The sequence below is a fragment of the Garra rufa genome, chromosome 14, assembly GCF_049309525.1.
Source record: "Garra rufa chromosome 14, GarRuf1.0, whole genome shotgun sequence".
Lineage (NCBI taxonomy): Eukaryota > Metazoa > Chordata > Actinopteri > Cypriniformes > Cyprinidae > Garra > Garra rufa.
In genome coordinates, this window is record NC_133374.1 from 21889230 (window position 1) to 21916349 (window position 27120).

General features: G+C 35.0%; 2 protein-coding genes across 4 annotated transcripts in view; both read right to left on the reverse strand.

Annotated features, from left to right (window-relative positions):
- arhgef12a (Rho guanine nucleotide exchange factor (GEF) 12a) overlaps positions 1 to 16354 on the reverse strand; it is an 81112-nt gene extending 64758 nt beyond the window's left edge. For both annotated transcript variants that reach the window (XM_073817660.1, XM_073817659.1), the window contains exons 1-2: positions 15798 to 16354; positions 14833 to 14996 (exon numbers count right to left, since the gene is read on the reverse strand). In XM_073817660.1, coding sequence (XP_073673761.1) covers positions 14833 to 14864 — 32 coding nt within the window. In that variant the 5' untranslated portion in view covers positions 14865 to 14996; positions 15798 to 16354. The remainder of the gene's footprint in view (positions 1 to 14832; positions 14997 to 15797) is intronic.
- Positions 16355 to 19466: 3112 nt separating this feature from the next.
- On the reverse strand, positions 19467 to 26638 carry tlcd5a (TLC domain containing 5a). 2 transcript variants are annotated; one of them, XM_073818302.1, is made up of 3 exons: positions 26403 to 26638; positions 23780 to 23982; positions 19467 to 20567 (listed from the first exon to the last, which is right to left on the reverse strand). In XM_073818302.1, the coding sequence occupies exons 2-3, from the start codon at positions 23973 to 23975 to the stop codon at positions 20047 to 20049; spliced, it is 717 nt and encodes a 238-aa protein (XP_073674403.1). In that variant the 5' UTR covers positions 23976 to 23982; positions 26403 to 26638; the 3' UTR covers positions 19467 to 20046. The 2 variants fall into 2 exon arrangements, with proteins under 2 accessions (XP_073674403.1, XP_073674404.1); XM_073818303.1 differs by lacking the exon at positions 26403 to 26638 and adding an exon at positions 24074 to 24172.
- Positions 26639 to 27120: the final 482 nt, after the last annotated feature.

Sequence of the window (27120 nt, forward strand, 5' to 3'; positions counted from 1 at the left end):
CAGCTAGAAAAAGATACAAATAAAACAAACAGTGCTTTAAAAATACTGAATACTTTTATGCTAGTCTAAAGTAGTCTAACAATACTACAGAAATTGAATTTGAATGTAAAATAAAACAATGTCTTCACTCTAATAGTTAAACACGCTTTGTTTCTTATTAAAACTAAAAACGTCCTTCATTCAAGAGCAGTGAGTGATGTTTCTTGTATAAAACGTATTTTTACGTTTTATTCATATTAGGCACAGAGACGACAGAAGGAATATTACAGTATGTGTTGCCGCTTTAACCACACGGACCCATTATACTGTTACGCACGGATTTTCATTCTCAACTGTTTATGTTAATTTAAGACATAACTGACAAGAGTTTACATGAATAATCACCAAGCCCCTCATTTTGAAATATTTTTGCGTGTATTTGACCGTTTATGTGCGCATCTTGAGCTAAAAGATAACTTTCATGTCCGTGTTCCGCTCCGTCTCTGAGCGCATTAACAAAGGACAGCGCAAGTTTTCTTACGTGCTATTAAAAACACAACATCAAAGAAACATTAATAAATCAATCACGTCCCATTTTATGAAAGCCACCTTACATGATTTAGCTGATTTGCATGTGAAATTTGGCTTTTATGGAGGAGCGAAAGCGCACCACTGGTAAAAGGGCAGAATGGGGCGCAATAATCGTTTCATCTCGATTACTGCATTTTCATGATCGTTTGAAGCAGAAATCGAAATCGAAACCGAATTTCGATTAATTGCACAGCCCTAATTTGTTGTATTTAAAACTTGACTCTTCTGTAGTTATATCGTGTACTAAGACTGGTGAAAAATGTAAAGATGCGATTTTCTAGGCCGATAAGATTGAGAACCACACTCCCATTCCGGCGTAATAGTCAAGGAAGTTTGCTGCCGTAATATGGACGCAGCAGGCGCAGTAATATCGTATTAATATCGTAGTAATATCGAATTCGATTTTGAGCGCGATTTGGCTTGGCTTGTCAGTGATTTACGTCGGGGTGTTTGAATTGCCGCTCCAGCTGAACGCACGTGATGGGGATTTACTACTAATCAAAGTACCGGCTTCATTGACTAAACGCGCCTCACAACATCGTTCGATTAATCGTTGCAGCCCTAATTTTAAATAGTAAAAATATTTCAAATTTGTCCTGTTTTTGCTGTAATTTGGATCAAATAAGTGCAGGATTGGTGAGCAAACAAGACTTGCTTTAAGATTTAAAAATCTTAAAACGTTTGACTGGTAGTGTAAATAAATGAATGAATAAAAACTGAATAAAAATATTTGGATGAATATAAATTCATTTGAAAAATAATAAATAATAAAATAATAATTTTAATTTTGGAGTCAACTGCACCTTTAATCTATTTAGCGTGTATTTTTGTGTATTTTCCTTTAATATTCCTGAATGACCAAATTCTTTTAAAAACACCATGTACAAAATCAGTATTTTAGTGCATCAGTTCCACATTAATCCTGCAGCCAACTGTCATAGCATCTCACAGCAGTGAAGCACGCAACACACAGGATTAATCTCAGCCCTGCGTGCCCCCCTTGCCACGCTGCCCCAGAAACTACATAAGATTTAAGCATCCACGCAGCGTGAGGGAGAAGAGGACAGGCGAATAAATCATATCCAATCGCCTTCTGCAGAGAGGCAGTCGTCTCTCTCTCTCCGCACTTTTCAGTCACAGCTTAATGCACCGGAGAAAATACAGCACAGCAGTCTGGTCTGTGCTTGGCACAGACGGCCAGGGATTGCATAAGCCAAGACTGCAAATGGAGAAGGAATATATCAGACCTCAATGATATGGCACAGGGAACAGAGAATATTAGATGTTCATTTTGATGTTGAAAATAACACTGCCAGCAAGCTTCAACATCATGTGACCGCCACAAATCGTACCAGGACTTGCACTTTTAGTGCATTTTGGTATCGGCGAGTGCATGTGAGCATTAACAGCTACATCACAACACTGCAAGCCCTCGGTCAATGTCCCTCCCCCTCTCCAACAGCCAGGGGGCTATTGGCTGCAGCTCCACATTTCCCACTCGCTGCCAGGGTGTATAGGGGAATCTATGTTCAAACAAACCCTGTGAAAGAACTCTCCAAACTCGGCTGGCATTTGCTATACTGCTAGGAAAGCCAAATTTTAAAACCCTATTGACATGTGTTAAGGTCACAAAAACACTACTGGTAATAGAGTTGCAGTCTCAGTCCATAGAGGATCATTCCTGGACCATTTGAAGCATGGTGTACAATAAAAAGCATCCATCTGATTGTTTAGAAACAAATTTGTAAAAGATATACAATAATTTGAAGCCATACATAAGAATATGTGGAAATATGGAAAAGTGCTGTTTCAAGTATCTGCAAACACCAACTCATTTTGATGGTTGCATGTTCTCACAGTGAAAGTTCATTGTGAAGACCTTCGGACAGAAAAGGGGTTGTCTTTGGCCGGCACTATTTTCAATTTGTTACCAAATTTTTGCACACTGCTGTGTATTGTGGTAGCATTTATGTAAGAGGCGCATTACGAAACATCATCAGAAAAAAACTTTGGTTGCTTGTTTGGCATGCCAGTTGGATTGCCACTTCCTGTCTACATTTGGGGTTTTCAACTGTTTTGATGCCATAAAGCCATAAATATGATGACCTTGGGCTCTTTGAAATCCGTCTTATTTTTTTCCAAATTTAATTTTTCTGGTTTCTGTTTTTTCCCTTTTAAATTTTTCTAGATTCTGTTTTAATGGTTAAATTAAAAATAAACATATTAGAGCTGCAAAACGATGAATCGATTCAAAATGTGTACTGTATATATATTAGAGGTGGGCATAGATTAATTTTTTTAATCTAGATTAATCTAGATTAAATCTTGAAATTAATCTAGATTAATCTAGATTAAAATGGCTAATTTGAAGGCATTCAGAATATGTGTGCTACCCAAATAATGACTAAAAGTAAGTCTTTGAGAACGGGTTTCTCAAGCCAGGTGGCGCATTAGACCAGGCGCTCATCTCCTGTTTCCAAAATGCATTACAAACTTCTTGACAATTGCATTTACAACACAATTAACTATACAAACTTGTGTAACCAAGTACTTTTGCGCAAAAGGCTGTACGACGTGCGCGTTCCGGTAAAATATACACAGGCGCGTGGGTATGGATAGCCTATCTGCGTGCATCTTCCAATAAACTGCGTTGCTTTTAGAAGCGTCAATTCAGTTGTTGCATATAGTTAAATGTCTTTATTTCGGGATTATCAAAGTAAATTATAACTCAAACTTGAGATTTTACTGGGGCACAGCAGATTTTCACTGGGGCACGTGCCCCGGTAAAAAGGGTCTAGCAACGCACGCACCTGCCCTGAAGCGGCTTCATAACTGCATCCATGTCTGCGCGTCTCATTTGATGTGGTCATTTCACAGAAGTTGAAGACTCGTTCTCGCCTCCTACAGTGCAATTCAACTAGGTAGGCACGTTATCCGCGCTAAAATATCAAAGTGAAAGTCTTCATATCTTGCGTAGTTTAGACCCAGCTCCCAACCCAACTTTGAGAATAGATTAACGGCGATATTTTTTTTATCGCGCGATATGAGTCTCACGTTAACGCAGCACGTTAACGCCGATAACGGCCCACCACTAATATATATATATATATATATATATATATATATATATATATACACATACATGTATATATACACACACACACACACGTACATACATGTATATATTAAAAATATGTTAGATTTATAGATTTATATCTAATATATATATATATATATATATATATATAAATAAAATATAAATTCTATATATATACATACACACAAATATTTTTTTAAATAAATACATATATGTGTGTGTATTTATATATACATAGACACACATACATACACAGCACACATATAGTATGCAAACATAAACTTTATTTTGAATCGATTAAATCACAGCTAACTGTTTTGCAGCTCTAAAAATATGAATCCAAAACCATGTCTAATTAATTGAAATAATAAAATGTACACAATTCAGCAGCAATTTAGTAAGTTTAACAAAAATGACATTTTTAAGGCCCTATGAAATATGTTTTATTGTTTTTCTCATATTCATTTTATTTTTCTCAAATTCTGTGTTTTTCATTAATGAATTAATGAATTCCATGTTATTGGTTTCATTAAATGTTAATAATCTAAGGCATATATCATTTTATTTATTATCATTATTTTATTTATTTTCCCAGAAATAGTGTGCTATGTGTTTACATTTTGCTGGTAAATAAATTCTACTATAATATAATATAAATAATATCTACTATAATAATTTCTCTGGTTAATATTCCTTAAAAATAATTTTATTAGTAGCAGTTAGGGGTGTAACGATACACGTATTTGTATTGAACCATTCGGTACAAGGCTTTTGGTTTGGTATGCATTCATTGGACTAATCCTACTACATTTAAAAAAATGGGTGTGTTCACACTTGTAGTTCTGTTCGTTTGGTTCATTTGGTCTGGATCAAAAAGGAAAATTATACATTTGCTCCTGGTCCGCTTAGCGTTCACACTGGTATTTTTGACAGCGAACCTCCAGATGCCAAACCTCAAGGTATAGTGATGCTTTTACAACCTGATTGGTCAGGTTGAATGACGTATATTTTTGACAGAACTCATCGAACACCCCAATCAAAAGGAAAACGTGTGTTTGAATTAAAATGGTGCTGAAGGTGCATGACATCAAAGTGCCTATTCACTGATTGTGTACATAATTTTATTTTTACCACCTGCAAACTCAAAAAGAGCTTATAAAAGGTACTTTACTTCCTCGTTGCTCCACTTTTGCCCCCTGCTCGTTTTGTTTTTGGATACACCACTTGTTCCCTTCGTGAAATCATGTTGCATAGCATCATATCTGGTCATTACTTCCTGTTTTTTGGTTGATTTGGAAGTATATGGTCCGTGTCGCATACATATTTCAATCAAACCGCACCAGAGTTCATTTTTTTCACCCATCTTTTTAAGTTGGGTTGGTCCGCTTGTTTGGTGCGCACCAGGGTTCGGACGGCAGCGTTCACACTTACTCAAATGAACCGCACACCGAGTTCATTTTAATCGAACCAAACATGACAAGTGTGAACACACCCTAAAAGAGCTTACAGTGCCACTATGTCGTATATCGAACGGAACAGTTACAACCCTAGTAGAACTAGTACTATCATTACATTAAGTCATATTTTTCTGTCACAGTTTCTTCAAATTAAACAAACTTTTATTTTGATGGGTTGCTTTGAAGACTTTAATGACGATAATTTTTCTCAATGCTCATGAAGTGACTCTCAGAGCATTAGAGATTATTACTAAAAAGTATGTTTATGTGTTCATGTAGTCATATATTGAGGCAGCAGAGGCTGAAAACACGGCAAGTACGTAGTAAACAAAGCAAACAACGCATCTGTGCCATTCATTCACGCAGAACATGCAAGATTCATATTTAAATAGTCTTTTTGTGCATGTGCTTGGCTTAATATTCACAAGCAGTAGTCTATATTGTGTTTTGATTTAAGTGTACTGAAAAAAATCAGCCTGATATTATAAAGACAACATGCTGTTTGCAAAAATATTTTTTAGATTTTCATTGTACTAAAGCCATAAAAATTGTTCAAATATTACCTGGAAAAGATGTACTTTTTATTACATTATTTATTTCATTCAAATCAAATCTATTGTTACGTCACAACAGTTAGCAAAAGCTAGAGATTACGGTTTATGAAGTTTTAAATATGGATATTTTTCTTACACAAATGCATTAATTCACCTCGGAAGGCCTTTATTAACTCCCTAGGGCTGTGTGCAGTACTTTTTATGATGGATGGATGCATGCATGTGCTTTTTTGGACTTTTAACACCTATTCGCCAGCTATAGCCAGGACACTTTTAATATAACTCCGACTGTATTCGTCTGGAAGAAGAAAGTCATATACACCAAGGATGGCTTAAGGGTGAGTAAATCATGCAGTGATTTTCATTTTCGGGTGAATTCCGTTCTCACTCATTCGCATACATATAAATGGAAATCAATGGAAGGAAAGTGCAGTATGACCAGCCCTATAGCAAAAGCTGCCACAGTAGCACCACTCATCACTTTTGTTTTTGAAATATTCACGTGTCCAACAATTACACACAAACACAAATATCTGCCCAATGTAACAAAATTAGTTGTCTTTCATGACTTATAGCACGTGGTATCACCATTCAAACAGCTGTATGCTAATTCATTTGTTAACAGCTAATTCAAAACAAGACTCTTCATCAAGCCATTGCTTTAATCATACAGCAGGCATATGATCATTAACCGATGAAAACAATAACAACCAAAGGTAGTTTAGGCTGAAAAACACCTGACTCAAATTTCAAGGGTGTTGACTGTAAATGGGTGTTGAAAAATGGAAAAACACCATACCTGAACCTTAGGGAGAACTTGCCCATACTTATTAATAATTACTTTAATGGCCATGTGAAATGCATTTCTTGCCAGCAGACGCAATATACATTACTCCCAAAGGGACTCATTTTGTAACACAAAATGTGCATTCATGGCCATCTTCTCCTTGAGACTTGAGATTTCTGAGTTACTTCTATTCATAGACTTTCAGTTGATTTCACAGTGCGGTCTGGGCTTCATGACTGTCAACTGAGATTTTCTACGCTGCCAGAGAAACCAGAATATCCACCCCGCACAGACCAGCCTTCCTCCAATCTATGATTTAGTGCATTTTTTATAAGTTTCCATTGGGCAAAACTGGCATTCTTGTCTAAATCTGACTTCAAACATCTCTGTCAATCTGCAAACTTTAGGATTTCCACCCAATCCATCAAACCAAAAAGAAACCAATTTCTCTATTTCAGCTCGGAAGGTTGCAAGACACGCGGCAGAACTGCCGAAATCACAATGAGGGCTTTGACAAGACAGATGACTCACCTCCTGCTAAGCTTACATGCTCATATTTACGTCTGACAACCGAGTAACTAGGTGTGTTTCTGAGACTCTCAGCTGCTTCACCCAAGGTAAAGGTGAGCATAGGTGTGGCCCGGTGCTGTAGTGAAAGGCCCATTTGTCTGGAGGTGGAGGGGGCAGGGGAAAACAGAGGGGGAAGATTGGGGGTGTCAGACATTGTTGTGCCCCAGCAGGGGCTGGTGATCTTTACTGAGACAGATCTGGTGCAGAAAGAGCAGCGGAGAGGAGAAGGAGTGGCTGTTGTGTGCATGCCAAAGTGGCAGCAGGGTGTGAGGCCGGCCCACTCCACTCTTCATTTACACTCCAGTGAGAGCGTCTGTCAGCCACTATGGCCACAATGATGAGGACACAGCAATATCATACTCCAAACATCAGCGCACGGCTTCATAAATCCTTACCACGAATCGGTGTATTGTAGAAAGCGCTGGGCGTGTGTCAGGAGAACACAGCCCTCCTGTTGACACTATGATCTAAAGCTAGAGTGGGCCGACCGGTTTTGCGCTTATGGAAATAATGGACTGAAAATCTGAGATTCAAGGGAGCTCTAAATGATCACAGCACATGCACACCCTGTACAGAAGCCCAACCACAAAGAAGATAGATTAACATACTGACAGCTAAAATACCATGTGCAATTTAGCGCAATTAAATCCTCCTACAATATATAGTTATATAAAATAATAAAACAAAGATTAAATAAAATATAAATAATAAAATAAGGTTACATAAAGGGTATAAAACATATAAATACAAATGAATTGTGTAAAAAAAAAAAAGGTAATTGCAAAGAATTGCATGATACAAACTTTCAATTATGACTTTTTTTTCTCAGAATTCCATGATATAAACTCACAATTGAGTTATAAAGAATTGCGAGTTATAAAGTCAGAATTGCGAGAAATAAAGTCAGAATTGCAGGATCTTAACTTGCAGTTGCGAGAAATAAAGTCAAAATTGCGAGATATAAAATCACAATTATGACTTTTTTTCCAGAATTGCGTGATACAAATTTGAAATTATGACTTTTTTCTCTGAATTTTATGAAATTGTCAGAATTGAGAGTTATAAATTCAGAATTATGGGATATTAACACGCAAATGTGAGAAATAAAGTCAGAATTGGAAGATACGAAGTCAGAATTGCACAATAAAATCTCACAATTGCGAGTTATAAAGTCAGAATTGTGAGTCAGAACTGCACGATATAAACTCACAAACGTCAGAATTGTGAGAAATAAAGTCAGAATTGTGGGACCTTAACTCGCAATTGCAAGAAAAAAAGTCAGAATTGCGTGATACAAACTTAAAATTAAAAAACTTTTTTCTCAGAATTCCATAATATAAACTCACAACTAAGAGTTATAATGTCAGATTTTTGGGATCGTAACTTGCAGTTGCGAGAAAAAGTCAGAACTGTGAGATATAAACTCGCAAATCTGACTTTTTTTCCCAAAATTGTGTAATACAATTTTGAAATTATGACTTTTTTTCTATGAATTTCATGATACAGTCAGAATTGCGAGTTATGAAGTCAGAATTGTAAGCTATAAAGTAGGGCTGGGTGATAAACCGGTTTTATTGATTAACTCGAATGTGTAGTTTACATTGATTTGTTTGAATGAAAATCGGTTTTCTCTTTAATATCCGCCGACGCTCCTCTTTGTGCTCCAGCAGTTCCGAATGGGCTCAGCCCTCCCTCCGCGCATTTACCATATTAGAAATACACATATATATATATATATATATATATACATACATATATATATATATATATATATATATATATATATATATATTTGTATTCAGAAAGGCACGGAAAACAAATAACGCAAGCCACTAAAGGGATATGATTAGCTGCTTGCTAGCAAGTTAGCCGGACCCGATCAGCATATTTGTGTTTGCGCTCAGAGGAGCTTTAAAGGTTTCTACGTGTTTTTGCAACGTATAGTAATGTATCACGGACATATCTCATGAATCCTTTCATAAATAAAGTGTAGAGAGAGTCTAAATAAGAGATTTGATTGTACAGTATAGCGAGCGTCGTTGATTATAATAGAGCTTTGTGATATTGCGATCCAAGATGAGTGACAGCTTTTAATAATTTTTAAGGGAGATTGTAAATGAGATATTGATTTAATACAACAGTTAAATAAACAAAAAAATATTATTAAGTGACTTACATTGTCTGACAATAACACTATTGCCTGATATTGCTCTATTTCGTCGTCAAAAGTATTCTGAAACAAGTCCCATCTGAGCCGCTATGCATCTCCATTCAAACACAGTGGTGTTTCGTTCATGAATGAACGTGCGTTTTTAAACGAATCTAGTGAAATGATTCAATTTCCCATTCATAAAGACCGTAACTTGCTTTATTCTGAATGAACCATCCGTTCAAACGAATCAAATGAAAGACATGATTCAGTAATTAAATCAGTGTCTTGCCACCACCTGCTGGCAGATCGTTTCAGTTATTTAAATCTGTGTTTTTCAACCACTGTGCCGCGGTACACTAGTGTGCCGTGAGAGATCGTCAGGTGTGCCGTGGGAAATTATTCAATTTCACCTAATTGGTCTAAAACATTTTTTGAAAACTAAGAAGTTATTGTCTGCGAATAATGTGCCATTGTCGAGTGTCTGCGCTGTCTAGTGACACCGGCAGATTAATCATGTCATACTCTTCCATATCAGTAGGTGGCACTGGCAGTAGATAGCTAATTGCCTGTTTATTTGATTCCTAGTCAAGACACTTTGATAAGAATGACTGTATATTGTTAATTGCACTTTTTATTTGAAAGAAGAAGAAATATGAAAGATCATAAAATACTTTTTTCTTTGTGTTTATATGATTCCTGTTCAAGACACTTCGATAAGAATGGCTGTATTTTGTTAATATAGGCTACAGAGTTTCATTTTTTTACAGTTTCGATTGTTGGTGTGCCTTGTGATTTTTTTGATTAAAAATGTACCTTGGCTCAAAAAAGGTTGAAAAACACTGATTTAAATCATTTAATATTTCTGTGTTCAAAATTGTATATTTATATATACGATATAACTGCAAGCGAAAAGCATGAAATATATATTTTCATATTAATTTGTCTTACAAACATTTACTGTGTGCGGTATGATAAGAATGGGGCCTGGTGGAAAGCGATCACTGATGCAGTTGCTATGTATATTGCAAAATATATGGTGCCCACATATAATGTGGAAAAGCTGGGGTTTCTTTACATGCTGAAAGTAGTAGGGGGTAAAAAAAAATCTATTTAAATCGTAAATCGGATTTTTGGTGAAAAAATCTGGGATTTTATTTTTTGGCTATATCGCCCAGCCCTATTATAAAGTCAGCATTGCGAGAAATAAAGTCAGAAATTTCTCAGAATTCCATGATATAAACTCATATCTGAGAGTTATAAAGTCAGAATTGTGAGTTACAAAGTCAAAATGGCACAATATAAGTCAGAATTGTGGAATCTTAAATCGCAATTGTGAAAAAGTCAGAAATGCATGAGACAAACTTGCAATTATGACATTTTCTCAGAATTCCATGATAAACAGAGTTATAAAGTCAGAATTGCACAATATAAACTCAAAATTGCGAGATATCAACATGCAATTCTGAGAAAAAAAAAGTCTCTCACAATTCTGGCTTAACAACTATGAATTTATATCATGCAGCTGAGGAAAAGAAGTTTATATATCGCAGAATTGTGTGTTTGTGTCCCGCAATTCGAGCTTTATTTCTCGCAACTGCGAGTTTATATCCCGCACTTCTGCCTTCATACTCTTTTTACACTCTTTTAGACTTTTTACATTTTGGAATAGTGACTTTTGCGAGTTATATCATGCAATTCTAAGAAAAAAGTCAGAATTGAGAGTTAAAGTGGCAATAAGCTTTTTTTATTATTTAGTGGCAGAAACGTGCTTCCATACAAAACAGTTTTTTAATAAATAAAAACAAAAGTTTCCTGTGTGACCAATTTAGTTGATGATTCTGACTGTTGAGGCCTGTATTCAATTAGTCTGATTGGTTGTTTTGATTCCTTAAAAAGAACCGTCCTAATCGAGCGATTCAGTGGGGAACTGAACAGCATGTTCTACTGTAGATTTATTGCAGCATGCAGCCAGCGAGGAACAGACAGTTGAAAGCTGGGATGATTACTTGGGTGTTACAAAATAATCTTTTGACAACAAGTCTTTCTTTCTCTCCTCGCAAAAATCACAAACCCACATCTTTCAGCCAAAACACACAGTGATTATACAGTATTTTGGTCAATGCATGGCAGACTAACCAGTGGCACAGCATTCTCGATGCAGGAAACACTGCTGTATTACAGTAATAAAAATGAGATTAATTTTCACATTACAGTACCATGAATTTAAGAGCTGTGATACAGCAACGAGGACCATAGCATGCATTTCATTTCAGAATGTATTAATGAGTGTCAAAATATCATTAGTGAAGCTATGCATCAGAGCTCAGCAGCACGGCTATTTTAAGCAACTTGGTTATTAAGCTGCTCTCTGCTTATCACTGATGAACAGGAAACACATTTGAGTAATAATTCCTCCGAGTGTGAAAAAGAAGAACATAAAATTCATTCTGCTACATGTCAGCATGTTTATTTCGACGCTTATTCGTTATTATGGTGGGAAAAGATTTTAGTGAGCATAACTGCAAAACAAACTCATTTTTATAAATATTTGTGACAAATTTCCTTCAAACTTGTTATAAAACAACAGAGTATTGACAGCAATGATAATGTATATGAAAAGAAATGTTTCTTACCATTTATTAGTATATCTTTTTTTACATTTACAAAGAATTCAGGGATCCTACCTTCTGTAAAGCTGTACTCTGCTGCTTTACACTAAACTGTTGCTTCACTCCTAAAGACTATACAAGAACAATGTATAGGTAAACAATGTGTTCACAGACTTGAAGCGTGTTAACCAATTTGTGTACAGGATATCCTGTTATGTCTTACATGTCATTCTTCAGTGTAGGGGTGAAAGTGAATGAGGTCTAGACACAAAGAAACAACAAATGACTTTGAACTAGGATAACCTTAGGATTAAAACAGAACGCCGCATGGCAGAAGCTAACAAAAGATGCATTAGCCACGTACGTTGTGCCGTACAATGCATCACCTGCAGTGACAACGGATGAGATGAACACCAATCATCTTCAACTAGGCCTGGGTGGCCAGAACTGTTCAATCCTGATATTGAAAGGCGGATCAACACCACCATACAAGCGAGTATCTCCCTCAGAGTCACCTTCAGATGCTTGTGTTTCAACCTCTGCAATGCTGAAAGCATTTCTGTCATCGCGGAGATGACCAGACAGACAAGTAGTCTGCTGTTCCACAGTGACGTCAGTGGCAAAGACCTGTGAGAGCTGCTCCAACAACCCAGTTTACCATTAGAAAACACTCTCCGACTGACGTTTTTCAGCCATCGTGAATGAAAAGTATGTGAGGGCTGAACAAACAGTAGTTATTGATACATTTATTGAACTTTCCCATGGCTTAGTTTCTACTAATCACTTGTTATGAAAAACCCTGAGCGTGATCAATAGCAAATGGCAGAATGATGAAATTAGACAAGAAATCTCAGTTGATTTGTGTTCTGGTCTAAAAAGCAATGCCTAAGGAAACACAAAATGCTGTAAACCAGTCGTGAGTTTTGCAAAAATGAAACGATAGAAGAAAATTCAATACAACACACAATTACAACAGTTTTCTTTCCAAACCGCTTGTCTATATGAAATGATCAACGCTGTTGCTAACTGCAGATGTTTTAGGCTTATTGTTGTGTGGACATTTGGCTTCTGAAATTAGAGACAGTTTGGATCACATTCGAGTAAGAATTACATAACACGCTGTGAGCAGCATGACAAGATTATACCACACAAAACCTGGCATGATATTGGTTATGCGGGATTCAAGACGGCAGCATTGCTAAACATAAAAATAAATAAGAAAAATCTACAAGGAAAGGTAGGCTGAAGGCTTTTTGGAGACAAACATGCACAAAAAAGCAGTTCAAAGCAGTAAAAAAAATAAAATTAAACAAAATATAAATTTTAAATGAAAAACCTTCAAAAAAAGTGAAAGTGCTAAAATGACTAAACCTGAAATTAAAATAAATTAAAGCTAAATAGATATATTAAAACTAACTAAACTGAGAAAAGCACAACATTACTGAAACAAACTAAAACTAAATTAAATAAAAAATAAAAATAAATAAAAAGCTAATTCCGATATTTTAGCAAAATACTATACAATTATATACACAACCAGTCAAAATATTGACAAAGAAGCCTCTTCTGCTCACCAAGCCTGCATTTATTTGATCCAAAATTGTGAAATATTTTAATTATTTCAAATAACTTTTTTCTATTTTAATATATTTTAAAATGTCATTTATTCTTGTGGTTTTAAAGCTGATTTTTTGCATAATTACTTAAGTCTTCAGTGTCACTTGTTCCTCTAGAAATCATTCTAATATTCTGATTTGCTGCTCACAAAAACATGTATTATTATTGTTGTTGTTGAAAACAGCTGAGTAAAAAATTTTCAGGTTTATTTGATTAATAAAAAGTTCAGAAGAACAGCATTTATCTGATATAGAAATATTTGTAACATTATAAATGTATTTATGGTCACTTTTGACCAATTTAAAGCATCCTTGCTACATAAAAGTATTCATTTCTATAATTTCTTTCCCCCAAAAATATATATACACAGACTCCAAGCTTTTGAATGAGTGTAGTGTATAATTTTACAAAAGCTTTTTATTTCAGATAAATGCTGATCTTTGGATCTTTCTATTCAAAGAATCCTGAAAAAGAAATGTACTGTTTAAAATATTGATAATAAATATAATAATACATTTTCTTAAATGGCAAATCAACATTTTAGGGTGATTTCTGAAGGATCATGAGACACTGAAGACTGGAGTAATGATGCCTAAAATTTAGATTTGATCACAGGAATAAATTGCATTTTAAAAACTATTCAACTAGAAAGTAGTTATTTTAAATAAAAATATTTCACAATATTACTGCTTTTTGTATTTTGGATCAAATAAATACATGCTTGGTGAGCAGAAGATTCTTTAAAAACAAACATTAAAAATCTTACTGTTCAAAAACTTTTGACTGGTAGTGTATATAATCATAAAACAAACCTAAAACACTATATAACTATATAGTATGCCAAAAGCAGTATATCAGTTAAGAAATATAAACATGAATATGACTCATTCAACAGCAGGCAAAAAAAGACCCAGATGAACTACTTCATCTGCTGATATTCAAAACAAACCTTCCCATAATGCCACAGAAGCTGTCAAAGTCAAAATGCTGCCACCGTAAATTACTTTTCAAATGCTACAGGCACCAAGTTGCTTATCATGGCTTAATTGTACTTAAGTTAAATAATTACAAGTCAAAACAGGTCAAAAAACGCCATCATGACAGATCACGCAGCATGTCTATGAACGTATTGATACAACACACCTGCAAACCTACAGAAATACACTCGAATATGTCCAGATTCTTAGCCAATGGAAAATGACTCCTCAAAATCGGAAGCAAAGCATTAAACCGATCAAGAACCAAACTTCATGACCATCCTACACCATACACACAATTATAAATCCAAACCAATTAAAAGCTCAACGCTGTCCTTCAAAGAGTTAACATAGATGTAGACTAAGATGTCTGCTAAAGGTTAGGATCACAACAAAAGTGAGTTCGTCCAGTCCAAATAATACAAATATAACTCATACATACCTGTCAGGGACTGTGGACCGTGTGTCGCTCATTGGGCTTTTGTTTTTAGCTTTTATTTGTCCTATATCCTATAGTCATTTTCAGATGCATCAGGAGAAGCATCGGTTTCTGTTGTTGCATGAGGCTGTTGTATCCGTATTCCTCTGTGTTGACCAAGAGGCTCACTAATGACAAAAAAAACATCAAATTTAGTATAAAAGTTGGACCAAAACAGCATACAATGATTGCATACAATCATAAAGATGCCCCAAAACATACGACTTCAAATATGTGACCCTGGACAATAAGACCAGTCACAAGGGTGAACTTTTCAATTTTGAAATGGAAAGATGATAAGCTTTCCACTTATGTATGCTTTGTTAGGACAGGACAATATTTGGCTGAGACACAACTGTTTGAAAATCGAATCTAGAGTGCAAAAAAAAATCTAAATATTGAGAAAATCGCTTTTAAAGTCATCCAAATTAAGTTCTTAGCAATGCATATTACTAATCAAAAATTACTTTAAATAGGAAATTTATGAAATATCTTGACATAAAAGAAAAATCAATAATTTTGACGAATACAATGTCTTTTTAGTATAGTATACAGTATAGTATATCCACTGAAGACCTTAAAAGTAAAATCATCACATAAAGTACATATGCATCATATTTTCCAGAACCAACGTGTTTCAACCAGTATCCCGAAGTAACCCAAAGAACATTTGGTTCCTCCAGGAGTGTTGCTGTTTGCCAAAAAAATAACACTATTGTTGATAACAACATTATCATTAACACAATAACACTCTACTATAACGTTAATTGCAGTTTAGACATATAAAACACAGTAAATACGTTCGGTATACACAAAACGTTACTAAAACGTTTCGCATGTTAGTTTAACAGTGTAGCAAGTCAAGAGGCTTGTACAGATAAGTCAATAATTAAACCAAAATAACGTTATCGTACAGCTATCAAATTTACCTTCATATTCAGCAGCAGCGCCCAGGTGAAGACGAAACACTTCTATCTCCACGAAGTTACACTCCTGTGGCAATTGAAACACTTTTGAGTTTTCTAATGTTGAATGTGTATATACGTCCACAGCCAACACAGCAGCAGATACTCGTACCGCAACCCAGACTGCAAGACGAGGCCTTTGCTATGCTAAAGCTAACGGCAGCCTAATAACGTCCACTCCAAAAATGAGACGCGATATTTTCCCAACAACAACAATAAACAGCCGTGTGCATCCACACCAATCCCACAGTCATCCAGACTGGGAAAAAAATGCACGCGCTCATACACGTGTCACCTCACGGAGAGTTTCCATGGAGCGGCGACGAAATCACTTCAGCATCAAAATAAACAAAACCACTCGGTAAAGTTCGCGTAGGTCTTTCCGAATGTTTTCAGAGACGATACAAAGTTCGTACGGAAGCGAGGGTCCACGTTGAAATCAGTTTAGAGGTTGTAGGCTCCGGTCCATCAAACTGGGGAAAGTTGAGATGTGCCGGACTTGCTGCCGTGTCTCCCGCGGGGTTGCGTCTCAAAACCTAGTGAGCCGCCTGTGTGGACAGCATTTCCGATTCAACCGAGTTCACTCGAGCTCACTCTGCTGAACAAACTCGGAACGTGCATAAAAATGCTGTCTAGGTAGCCAGGCTGACTGGAATTTGAGAAACTGTCAGTGTTTTGGTTATAGTTTGGAGTGAGGATGGTAATTCAAAGTTTCTTTTTTGCTTAGATTCACTCGAACTCTGGAAACGCGTCCAGTGGAAATTAAACATCAGGACATGTTAAAAAAAGAGTCTTTGATGCGGTTTTAGATGCCTTTGGTTATATTCTTTTTAGTATTTCTTTTCATTAATACATTAAAACGTACTTGTTTTGAATGGAACATTTGTGTATCCATAGTAATTTGGACAAAGCGTTCACTTTCGCCCATTTTTGCGTGATATTACTGGTTTTCTTAAGTAAAAGTCGTGTTTTTTATGTACAGCTGGTTAAATGAGTTTAATTAATCCACTGGAAAAAGTGAGCAAGTCACTGGTTATATTCAACTTCAACTTCACACTGTTTCAAGTATTATGTTAGTTTGCCACATGGTGGACGTTCACAAAACTGCAACGCGTTAATGACGTTTTGCTTTGAGATGGACCTTTTACGTATATTATATTGGATTTTGTTTAGTAATTTTTCTTTAACACTTTTATACTTTTTTTTTATTACTTAATGTAGTAACTAACATGAATGAACAAAAAAATACATATATTACAGTATTTATTCATCTTAATTTTAGGTAATGAAAATACAGTCGTTCATTGTTATTGTTAATTCACAGTGCATCAACTAATTTTAACAAGCACAACGTGATTTTAATAATACATTAGCAAATGCTAAAAATTAACATTAAGATTAATAAATGCTGTAAGTATTGTTTATTCTTAGTTCATGTTAACTAAAGAAATTAACTACTGTTAAAGGGATAGCTCACCCAAAAATGAAAATTTGATGTTTATCTGTTTACCCCCAGGGCATCCAAGATGTAGGTGACTTTGTTTCTTCAGAAGAACACAGACAAAGATTTTTAACGAAAACCGGTGCAGTCTGTCAGTCATATCATGGAAGTGGATGGGCACCAGACCTTTAAAAGTAAACAAAAACATGCACAGACAAATCCAAATTACACCCTGCGGCTCGTGACGATACATTGATGTCCTAAGAGATGAAACGATCGGTTTTTGTGAGAAACTGAACAGTATTTATATCATTTTTTACCTTTGATACACAGCCACGTCCATCAGTCCTGAACACGAGCTTTTCATCCGGCTCGTTACATGTGAACGCGCATCCTTGCTAAATAAAAGTATTAATTTCTATTATTTATTTCCCAAAATGGAATAGTGTATAATGTTACAAAAGCTTTTTATTTCAGATAAGTGCTGATCTTTGGATCTTTCTATTTATCAAAGAATCCTGAAAAAAAAATTTACTCAATAATAATAATAATGATAAATGTTTCTTTAACAGCAAATCAGCATATTAGACTGATTTTTGAAAGATCATGTGACACTGAAGACTGGAGTATAATGATGCTGAAAATTTAGCTTTGATTACAGGAAAAAATTACATTTTGATGCAAGAAATTATTGATTCGAAGTCGGACGGGTGGGGTCAAAAAGGTTTTAAATTTATTCAAAGTTTCCAAAAGTTATATATATCTTCTAGTATGAAAATAAATGCCACAATTAAAAGAATAGTAGCCATAACAAGAATCACATTATTAAATTAATCAAATTAGAATTAAAATCAAAGTCGAATTAAAGGTGTAAGTCAAATTCAAAGCTAGTCAAATCTGAGAGAAGTTAGTCTAATAGAAATATTAGACGGTCTAGGTGCACCCAGTATCAGAGTAAAAGATAGAGAGCGGAGAGAAAGAAGAAGTAAGAAGTGTGAAGTCTCCGATCTGCAAGGGATGCAGGTTTAGCAGTTCTTTTACCCTAAAACCAGACAGTACAGGAAGTCTATAGGTCGCTTATATGTCTAATTTTGATTAGGAACACATTACTCATGTCTCAGCTCGTGAACAATTATTAATTTGCATGTTTGCCTACCAACCCAAACTTTAAAAAGGCACATTTACTAAGAAGTACTTCTTGTTCTAAGAACATCGGTCTGTCTGTTGGAGTTGATATAGATATGATAAAACATACAAAAATAACATAGCTACATAGCAACAGCACACAGTCTCATGCCATGTCTCAAAAGGTCAATCAGGGTAAAACTGTTAGGGCATTGAATACATATTCTCAAAAAGATCAATAATTATATAAATATAATAATTCATAATATATATTCATAATACAGTTAATAATGCATAATCTTAGATACGAATATGCAAATTCTTGTTAATTTCATATAGTCGACACATCACATTTTAACATTTATTCAAATGGAAAGCAGTTATTTTAAAGAGTAAATATATTTCACAATATTACTGCTTTTGCTGTATTTTAGATCAAATAAATTCAGGCATAAGAGACTTCAAAAAAATGTACTGTCCAAAAACATACTTTTACATACCCCTTGCAGGATATGCAAAATGTTCATAATTTTAACAAAATAACAGGGATCAAAAAATAAATGTTGTCAGTCACAATTTAAATGACCGTCACTAAAGATCTATTTAACTTTTTCCTACGTAACTGATGAGCGCTGCCATGTCAGTTCTATCGTTTGGGTGCTTTTGTGTTCCACTAAATAATAAAATAATATGTTGAAATAATGTGTACTCTTATTTTGTGGGGAAAAAAAATCCCACGAGATTCGCCCCGTGTTCGCTTATGTTTTCAATGCAGCTAACCTCGCGTCGCTTCATGCCTACTCATTAAACTATGACAGCTGATTTTCTACACAAAGTTGCTACACTGTAAAGTGATAAAACCTTGCCGCCATTTGCTTTTTAAAGCCATTTTATAGGTTTAACAGAAAATACGTTAATTTTGACTAGAAACACCAGAGATACTGTATAAAGCACCGTTCCATTTGAGTCCGACTTCTGTGTTCAGGAAAAAGGCGGCTAAACACATTATTGTAATGATGATGATATTTATTGATTTATCAACTGGTGTGGTCAATTCACCATAACAGATAAATATCTAATGCAAACATCCAGTAAGTCATCACTCAGTCTCACAATTTGAAAAGGGTTACATTTCAAAGACAAGATTTCTGGGTTTACTTTTTCATTCAAGTCATTAATCACACACAAATCATTCAGTAATCTTCCAGAAACATTTAGTAGTGTTTCATGATCATTTCTGAACATTGCACATACTAAAGGTTTAATGGAAAGGAATGTAAAAGCAACATATCTAATTAAAATGTATACCAACTAGTGTTCCTAATTACAAAAATATCAAATATTTCCAGTACAGTTTAAACACTTATGAGTACAAATATATCAAATTAGATTTGATTGTAAGAATTTTGAGTTAATCATAATGGCAAATAATAAAAAACCATTAAGACTGTTTAAGGGCTCTGATACAGCACGGATGTTTTCCCATGTGTATATTACCAACCACAAATAAACTTTAATGGCTGATATCCTTTAAAAAATATGTAAACATCTATTAGCTGCAGAGCTTTATTAGCTGGTACATTTGTTCTGATTCTCTTCCCTCCAGTGTTAGAAACGAGAGGCCAATCTGCTGATCAGAGAGATCCTTTACTCTCTCTTCACATCCTGCCCGTTGACCTCTGCCATCCTGTGGCGATTCATCCAGCGCTGGTATTTGCGGTATGTGAAGCGGCCAATGTCAACCACGAACACCCAGGACAGCGCGTACATGGCCACACCACCGCATTTAATGATAAACTTGGGTCTCGGAGAGACCAGCTCACAGTACAACATGGCCCCGCCGACGAAAACGCGCATGAACACAAACAGCAGCACGAACAAAACATCCACAACGTCTCCGAGGAAGCTGTTATAGCGGCCGGAGTGTTTTAAAAACCAGCGTGTCTGAAGGAGGGGGTTTGTGATCTCGCTGCCAAACAGCACGGCGCAAGACTCGATGCCTGACTCTCCCAGCCACAGAGTGAGCATAATACCCAGGATGCTCATGGTATGGTGAGCAAGCATCACCAGGCCCTCTGTGCGGAAGTACACACACCAGGCCATGTCAAAGATAAAGTAGCCCAGACTGACCACCATAGCGCTGATCTGCAGAGGGGTGTTCTTTGTACCTGCAAATGATATATAGAAAAAAATTAGCATTTTTTATGGAAAAAAACTATTTGACAATAATAATAAGACTACATTACACAGTTGAAGTCAAAAGTTTACATACACCTTGCAGAATCTGCAAAATTATTTGACCAAAATAATAGGAATCATATAAAATAAAGGTTATTTTTTATTTGGTACTGACCTCAACTCTATATTTAACATAAAGGACATGTACATATAGTCCACAAGAGAAAATAATAGTTGAATTTATAAAAATGACCCCATTTAATAGTTTACATACACTTGATTCTTAATACTGTGTTGTTACCTGAATGATCCACAGCTGTGTTTTTTTGTTTTTGTTTGTTTTAGTGATAGTTTAGATCCCTTGTTTGTCCTGAACAGTTAAACTACTTGATGTTCTTTAGAAAAATCCTTCAGGTCCCACAAATTTTGTGTTTTTTGAGCATTTTTTGTGTATTTGAACCCTTTCCAACAAATGTATGATTTTGAGATGCATCTTTTCACACTGAGGAAAACTGAGGGACTCATACGTAACCATTACAGAAGGTTCAAATGCTCACTGAAGCTCCAGAAGGAAAAACAATGCTTGATGAGCTGGGGGTGTAAACTTTTGAACAGAATAAAGTTGTGTACATTTTTCGTATTTTCTTTAAATATCATATTCTTTTTTTATTTAGTACTGCCCTTCAGAAGCTGAAGATACTTAGATGTTTCCCAGAAAACAAAATAAGTTAAATTTACCCTGATCTTCAAATTCATAATGCATTGTGTTTTCTACTGACGCATCAGTGAGCGTTGCACCTTCTGTAATAGTTGCATATGAGTCCCTCAGTTGTCCTCGGTGTGAAAATATGGATCTTATAATCATACAGTCATTGTTGGAAGGGGTTCAAATATACAAAAATGCTGAAAAACCACAGAATTTGTGAATTTTTTCTGACGAAAAGCAGGCAGAGAGCAAACAAGGGACTCATTAACAACTATCACTAAACAAAAAAACAATTAATACAATATGTCTGTCTATGCGGAAAAAAACATGTTTTTTTGATACATGACTAGAGAAAACAGAAAAAGGGATGTAAAGAAAGGTGGGAAAACTTCAACACCCATAATGCACTGGACTCAATCAGTCTATCCTTGAATAAGGATTTAAAAAAGTGAAAGTAAGATAAGCAGGTTTCTGAATCTGAAAAATATCTCTCAAAAGTCCTTCAGATGATGCATTTTACACGATCCGGCAGACTTGTTATTGAATGATGGGGATTATCTTGGTGCAGGTAACAGAAAGTACACAGAAAGTATACATTGTTAATACTTGTACTACCGCCATCGGAAAATCAGAGAACTAACCCTTTGACAATGTGTGAATTTACTTTGCAAAAACCAAATCAAAACATTCCAAATATCAGCATGGTTGCAAATGGGATGCTGACTTATACAACAGTTCAATAAACAAGTTACATTTTAGACATAATATTGTTTGTTGTCTCTATTCCGCCAACAAAAATAGTTTTAAACACAAGTCTCTGAAAAACATGCATTGGTGTTTTGTTACTGAATGAATCTGCATTTAGAACAAATCAGTTGAGTGAATAATTCAGTAACTCCTTCATAAACAGTCATTTGCTTTGTTTCCTAAAGGAATAAATCGCCCAAAAATAACAATTACCCCCATGACTTATTCACCCTCAAGCCTTTCTAGGTGTATATGACTTTATTCTTTCAGGCAAATACAATCAGAGTTTTTTTAAAAGGGTTCTGGCACATTCAAGCTTTATAATGGAGGTGAATGGGTGTTGAGATTTTGAAGTCCAATAAAGAGCATCCATTCATCATAAAAAGTACTCCACATGGCTTAATAATCCCCTTCTGAAGTGAATTTATGTGTTTGTGTAAGAAAAATATCCATATTTAAAACTATAAGTCATAATCTCTAGCTTTCGCTAACTGTTGAATGCATTTTCACGAAAGAGTGGTGTTTTAACAGATGACGTAGGATGTAGGTGTATCGCTAGCTCTTTTGAGAATATGCTAATCTCGCTAAAACCAAGTTTTGTTTACAGCAAAGAAAAAACGATATAAGCTCCTCCTGGCTTATATCGAAATCCTCCAACATTTTTCTTTACAAATTCTCATTCAAATCGTGACCGGTGTATTGTTTTGCTTTTTCTTCTGCGCTTCCACTCTTGTGACTTCTCACCGAAGCTTACACTACGCCTCACATCCTATGTCATCCGCTGGAATGCCACTCCTTCGTGAATGCACGGATATCAATTAACGGATGCTACAGATTACGTTTATAAAGTTTTAAATATGGATATGTTTCTTACACAAACGCATCAATTTGCTTCAGAAGGCCTTTATTAACCTCCCTGAGCCATGCGGAGTACTTTTTATGATAGATAGATGCACTTTATTGGACTTCAAAATCTCAAAAGCCATTTACTGCAATTATAAAGCTAGGAAGAACCAGGACGTTTTTAATATAACTCCGATTGTATTCGTCTGAAAGAAGAAAGTCGTATACAACTAGAACAGCTTGAGGGTGAGTATATCATGGGGTGATTTACATTTTTGGGGGAAATATTCCTTTAAATTTTTAGCTGAACGAAGATAACGAAGATTTGTAAACGGCGCAACTGACACGGTAAGTCATTTAATGGTCACAAACTAAGTTTTTGTTCAAATGTAGTACCTATTTTGGACACAACGAGTGTTGCCACCATCTACTGGCGGTTTTTGTTTTTTTTATTTCATATTTTAATATTAAAAAATTTGTATTTGAAAACAATCTCATAGCATAAATTATGCAATTGCAATTACAGTTTAAAGACATTCATGCCATCTCTGAGCTGCATTACATAGTCTATATATTATACACCCCTATTATCCATGTTTTTAATCTAAGAGTGGACAAGGCCATTTGTAAATTTTATAGGTCAGGCTTCTGGTCTGTGTCCAGCTATTTTTAGTACAAAATAGCTTGTTTTGCCACTTAATATTGCAAATTGGTATGTCTTACAATGTTGTTTTAACGAACACACTGGTTTGTAGTGCAAACAGTTTTACTATTTACCGCATGTTGTTATTCTTCTTGTTTTTTCCCTACAGCGGATAATGAACCGGAAGTCTCACCCATAGGTTTATTTCCACGTTGATGAATAAGGTAGATAAGGTTTATACATTTACATTTAGTACATCTTACCAGGGTAGGTGAAAGGCCACGGTCCATCTATGTATCCAATGTATGCAGTTATACAGACTGCAAGGATGCCATGGAATAGTGTAACTAGCCGACAGTTCCACTCATAGCCACAAGAGCCATTTGTGTAGCACAGCAAAGCATAAAGAGCAATCCACCCAGCTAAGCACGCTCCGACTCCCAGCACCAACGGCGTCATCTTTATTCTGTGAACCTAATCAAATACAATGAGATGTCACATTCACAAAACACTTTACCATGTTAAGATTGCATGCATGCATTCATTAAAGTACTTACTTGAAGCACCGCAGCGCTTGAGTGACTGTCTAAAAATGACTTTTCCTTTGATTCTGATGTGGAATAAGCGCTAAAACCACTTGAGGATGTGTGAAGGGCTAGCAGTGATTTCACATTAACAGTTGAGAAATACAAGGGTCTGGCTTGTGTCTGGGTGTGTCAAAAGTAGACCAAAAGTTACTGTGGCAACCTTATCCACAGCTCTTTATCCTAATGTTGTCCGAACCTCACATGTAAAGCAGCTGATGTTGAACTAGGTCAATACTAGGTTACTTTATTTTAACATGAATATACATACAAATCCGGTCACTGATATAGCCTGTTCTTATTCGTAACAGGTAAAATAAGAAATAATTGATAAAAACACCTGCTCAAAAGTTACTGTGGCAACCTTATCCAAAGCTCTTTATCCTAAAGTTGTCCAAACCTCGGAAGTAAAGAAGTGTCAATATTAGGTTATTTTATTAAACATACAGTGCCAGTCAAAAGTTTTTGAACAGTTAAGATTTTTGAATGTTTTTTTAAACATTCAGTAGAAGTCTCTTCTGCTCACCAAGTTTGTATTTAGTTGATCCAAAGTACAGTAAAAACAGGAAAACTGTTATATATTTTTACTATTTAAAATAACTGTTTTCTATTTGAAAATATTTTTTAAGCTAAAATTTAAACATCATTACTTCAGTCTTCAATGTCATATGATCCTTTAGAAATCATTCAAATCATTTTTTACTCTTATTTAGCAAATTGATCAAAAGTGATGATAAAGACATTTATAATGTAACAAAAGCTTTCAATTTAAAATAAATGTTGTTCTTCTGAACTTTCTATTTATCAAAGAAACCCAAAGAAAATTCTACTCAGCTGTTTTTAACATATAAACAATAATAATAATAAACGTTTTTTGAGCAGTAAATCAGAATATTAGAATGATTTCTGAGGGATCATGCGACTGGAGTAATGATGTTAAAAATTCAGCTTTGAAATCACATGAATAAATTACATTTTAAAATATATTAAAATAGAAACAAGTAATTTTACATAAAATTTTACTGTTTATGCTGTACTTTGGATCAAATAAATGCAGGCTTGGTGAGCAGAAGACACTTCTTTAAAGAACATTAAAAATCTTACTTTACTTTTAAATCTTACATTAAAATTTAAATAAATACAATAAAAAACGTTTTACGTAAAATGAATTAATTTAAAGAATGCTCCTGCTTCAGGCAAAATTATGCAATGAAAACCATTTTTTTTAATCATGTGAGGCTGTTGCTTTTGGTTATATCAAAAATGTACAACACACCCTGTGTAGTCTGATTAATTAGCAATTAGCAAAAAAAAAAAAAAAAAGATTTATAAAAACAAAAGAATTAAGTGTTACCAATGTTTTTGTTTGTTATTTTTATATAACATATATCTACAAACAACTGTTGCACTGCACTTGTATCACTTCTAAAAAAAAATAAAAATAAAATAGTTTTTCTGTTTCATTATATCAGTTACATTAGAATATGAAATTATCTGGCCATTTGGCAACATACTTTATTATTTTCAAATGTATTCCTTAAAAGTACTAATTTAAGTTAAATTTCTTACGATTCCCAAAGAGTCATAGTTCATAAAACACTCTAAATGTACATTTCAAATGTAAAATAAGTAAATTAATAAAAGAATTTCAATAAAAAAAATAAAATGGAATAATATTTGTGACCCTGGACCACAAAACCAGTCTTAAGTAGCATGGGTATATTTGTATCAATAGCCAACAATACATTGTATAAGTCAAAATGATAGATTTTTCTTTTATGCCAAAAATCACTAGTAAAGATCATGTTCCATTAAGATATTTTGTAAATTTTGTAAATTTCCTACGTAAACAAATTAAAACTTAATTTTTGATTAGTAATATGCATTGCTAAAAACCTCATTTGAACAACTTTAAAGGTGATTTTCCTCAATATTTAGATTTTTTACACCCTCAGATTTCAGATTTTCAAACAGCATCTGTCAAATATTGTTCTGGCAAACCATACATCAGTGTACAGCTCATGTATTTAGCTTTCAGATGATGTATAAATCTCAATTTAAAAAAATTGACCCTTATGACAGGTTTTGTGGTCCAGGGTCTCATATATAAACCACATCTTTCTTAAATATTCTTAGTTCACAGTGCAAAAGAGAGACTGCTGGATCCAGACTTAAGCTAATCTTCTGAGCTGTGGGATTGCTTAAGTTAAATTAATTACCACACTTCATTAAATTAAGACGAGCGGGTTAAACGTGTAGCCATACAATTAAATCTGTTCTTTAAAAAAGAAAAAACATGTACCTCTTACGACAGTCACCTCAATAGCCTGTTCACTGACAGGCCGGAGAGTTATTCAGTGCTCGGCATGGATGCTGTCTTCTTCCTCCGCGCCTCCCGTTTCAACATCACGTACAGAAGCGCAGCAGCAGACCGTACACGAGGCCTTGAGGGATCTCAGTGTTCAGCTCCGGCATGGTCTTGGAGATGGTACGCAAATCACCACACAAACAAAAGCCACATTTCAGCCACTCAGTCCCTCAGCGGCTGGACAAGAGCGACGATGACAACAAAGAGGAAGACACATCCTTACAACATGGCGACCTCTGCCGGTACGGACCGCGTCCTTCACAACAAATTACAACGGTAACTATAGTGACTTTGAACTTAAAGGAATAGTTCACCCAAAAATGTAAATTCTGTCATTTAATACTCACCCTTCATGTCGTACTACTTAAATACGTTGTTCTGTTAATTTATGCTGTCTGAACCACGGAAAAACGTGTGAAAGCTGCTAAATCTTATAGAGAAGGACTTAGTAAGCAATAGTCGCAATAGTTTGACAAACTAAAGTTAACAGGTGGTAAAGATATACACAAGCAGTATTAATTAAGACATTAGTCTAATATTTCACCTACCTGACCGGAAATGATACGAACAAACATGAATGTTGTAAAGATTCTTGCTCTGGAAATTCTGGTTCACTTTGGCCAACCACAAATGCATTTTGTTCCTCAGAAGG

Excerpts from the sequence above, each read along its gene's own strand:
- tlcd5a (XM_073818302.1), bottom strand. The coding sequence starts at position 23,975 with ATGACGCCGTTGGTGCTGGGAGTCGGAGCGTGCTTAGCTGGGTGGATT. Across the intron at positions 20,568-23,779 it reads GTGGCCTTTCACCTACCCTG|GTACAAAGAACACCCCTCTG; the intron begins GTAAGATGTACT and ends TATCATTTGCAG.